Source organism: Penaeus monodon, chromosome 19 (assembly GCF_015228065.2).
Source record: "Penaeus monodon isolate SGIC_2016 chromosome 19, NSTDA_Pmon_1, whole genome shotgun sequence".
NCBI lineage: Eukaryota > Metazoa > Arthropoda > Malacostraca > Decapoda > Penaeidae > Penaeus > Penaeus monodon.
This window is the reverse complement of record NC_051404.1, coordinates 44,601,496-44,601,818: the sequence shown is the minus strand read 5'-3', so window position 1 is coordinate 44,601,818 and position 323 is coordinate 44,601,496. Positions and strand designations below refer to the sequence as shown.

General features: G+C 45.5%; 1 protein-coding gene across 1 annotated transcript in view; it reads right to left on the bottom strand.

Moving 5' to 3' along the window:
• The window catches only part of LOC119585255 (recQ-mediated genome instability protein 1-like), a gene marked incomplete in the record, with an annotated part of 14,892 nt that extends 14,569 nt beyond the window's left edge, over positions 1 to 323 (bottom strand). The window contains 1 exon segment of the mRNA XM_037933922.1: positions 117 to 323. Within this exon segment, the coding sequence (XP_037789850.1) occupies positions 117 to 230 (114 nt within the window).

The following is a 323-nucleotide window of genomic DNA, read 5'->3' as shown; positions in this document are numbered from 1 at the left end:
TGCAGAATGGCAACTGTTCAAGTCGCCTGACAGAATAACTAATTACTGATGATAAAGGATGAAACAAGTGAATTACAAATAGGAAGGCAGACAAAATTTCAACTGGGAAATCTCACATTTAATCCTGGATTCTCCGCCTGCACCCACTCGACACAGGCTGCAATCCACTCATCTGGCACTGCTATGTGCTTGTTCTTCAAGAAGTTCTTAACACTGGTTGTCACTGCCATGCTCTCAGCTGTTGGCTCCGAAGTTCAAATAGGCGGCTGCGACATCACAGCTGAGGCTTTGTAAACATTGGTTTGTTTACGCTGTTCCCGCGG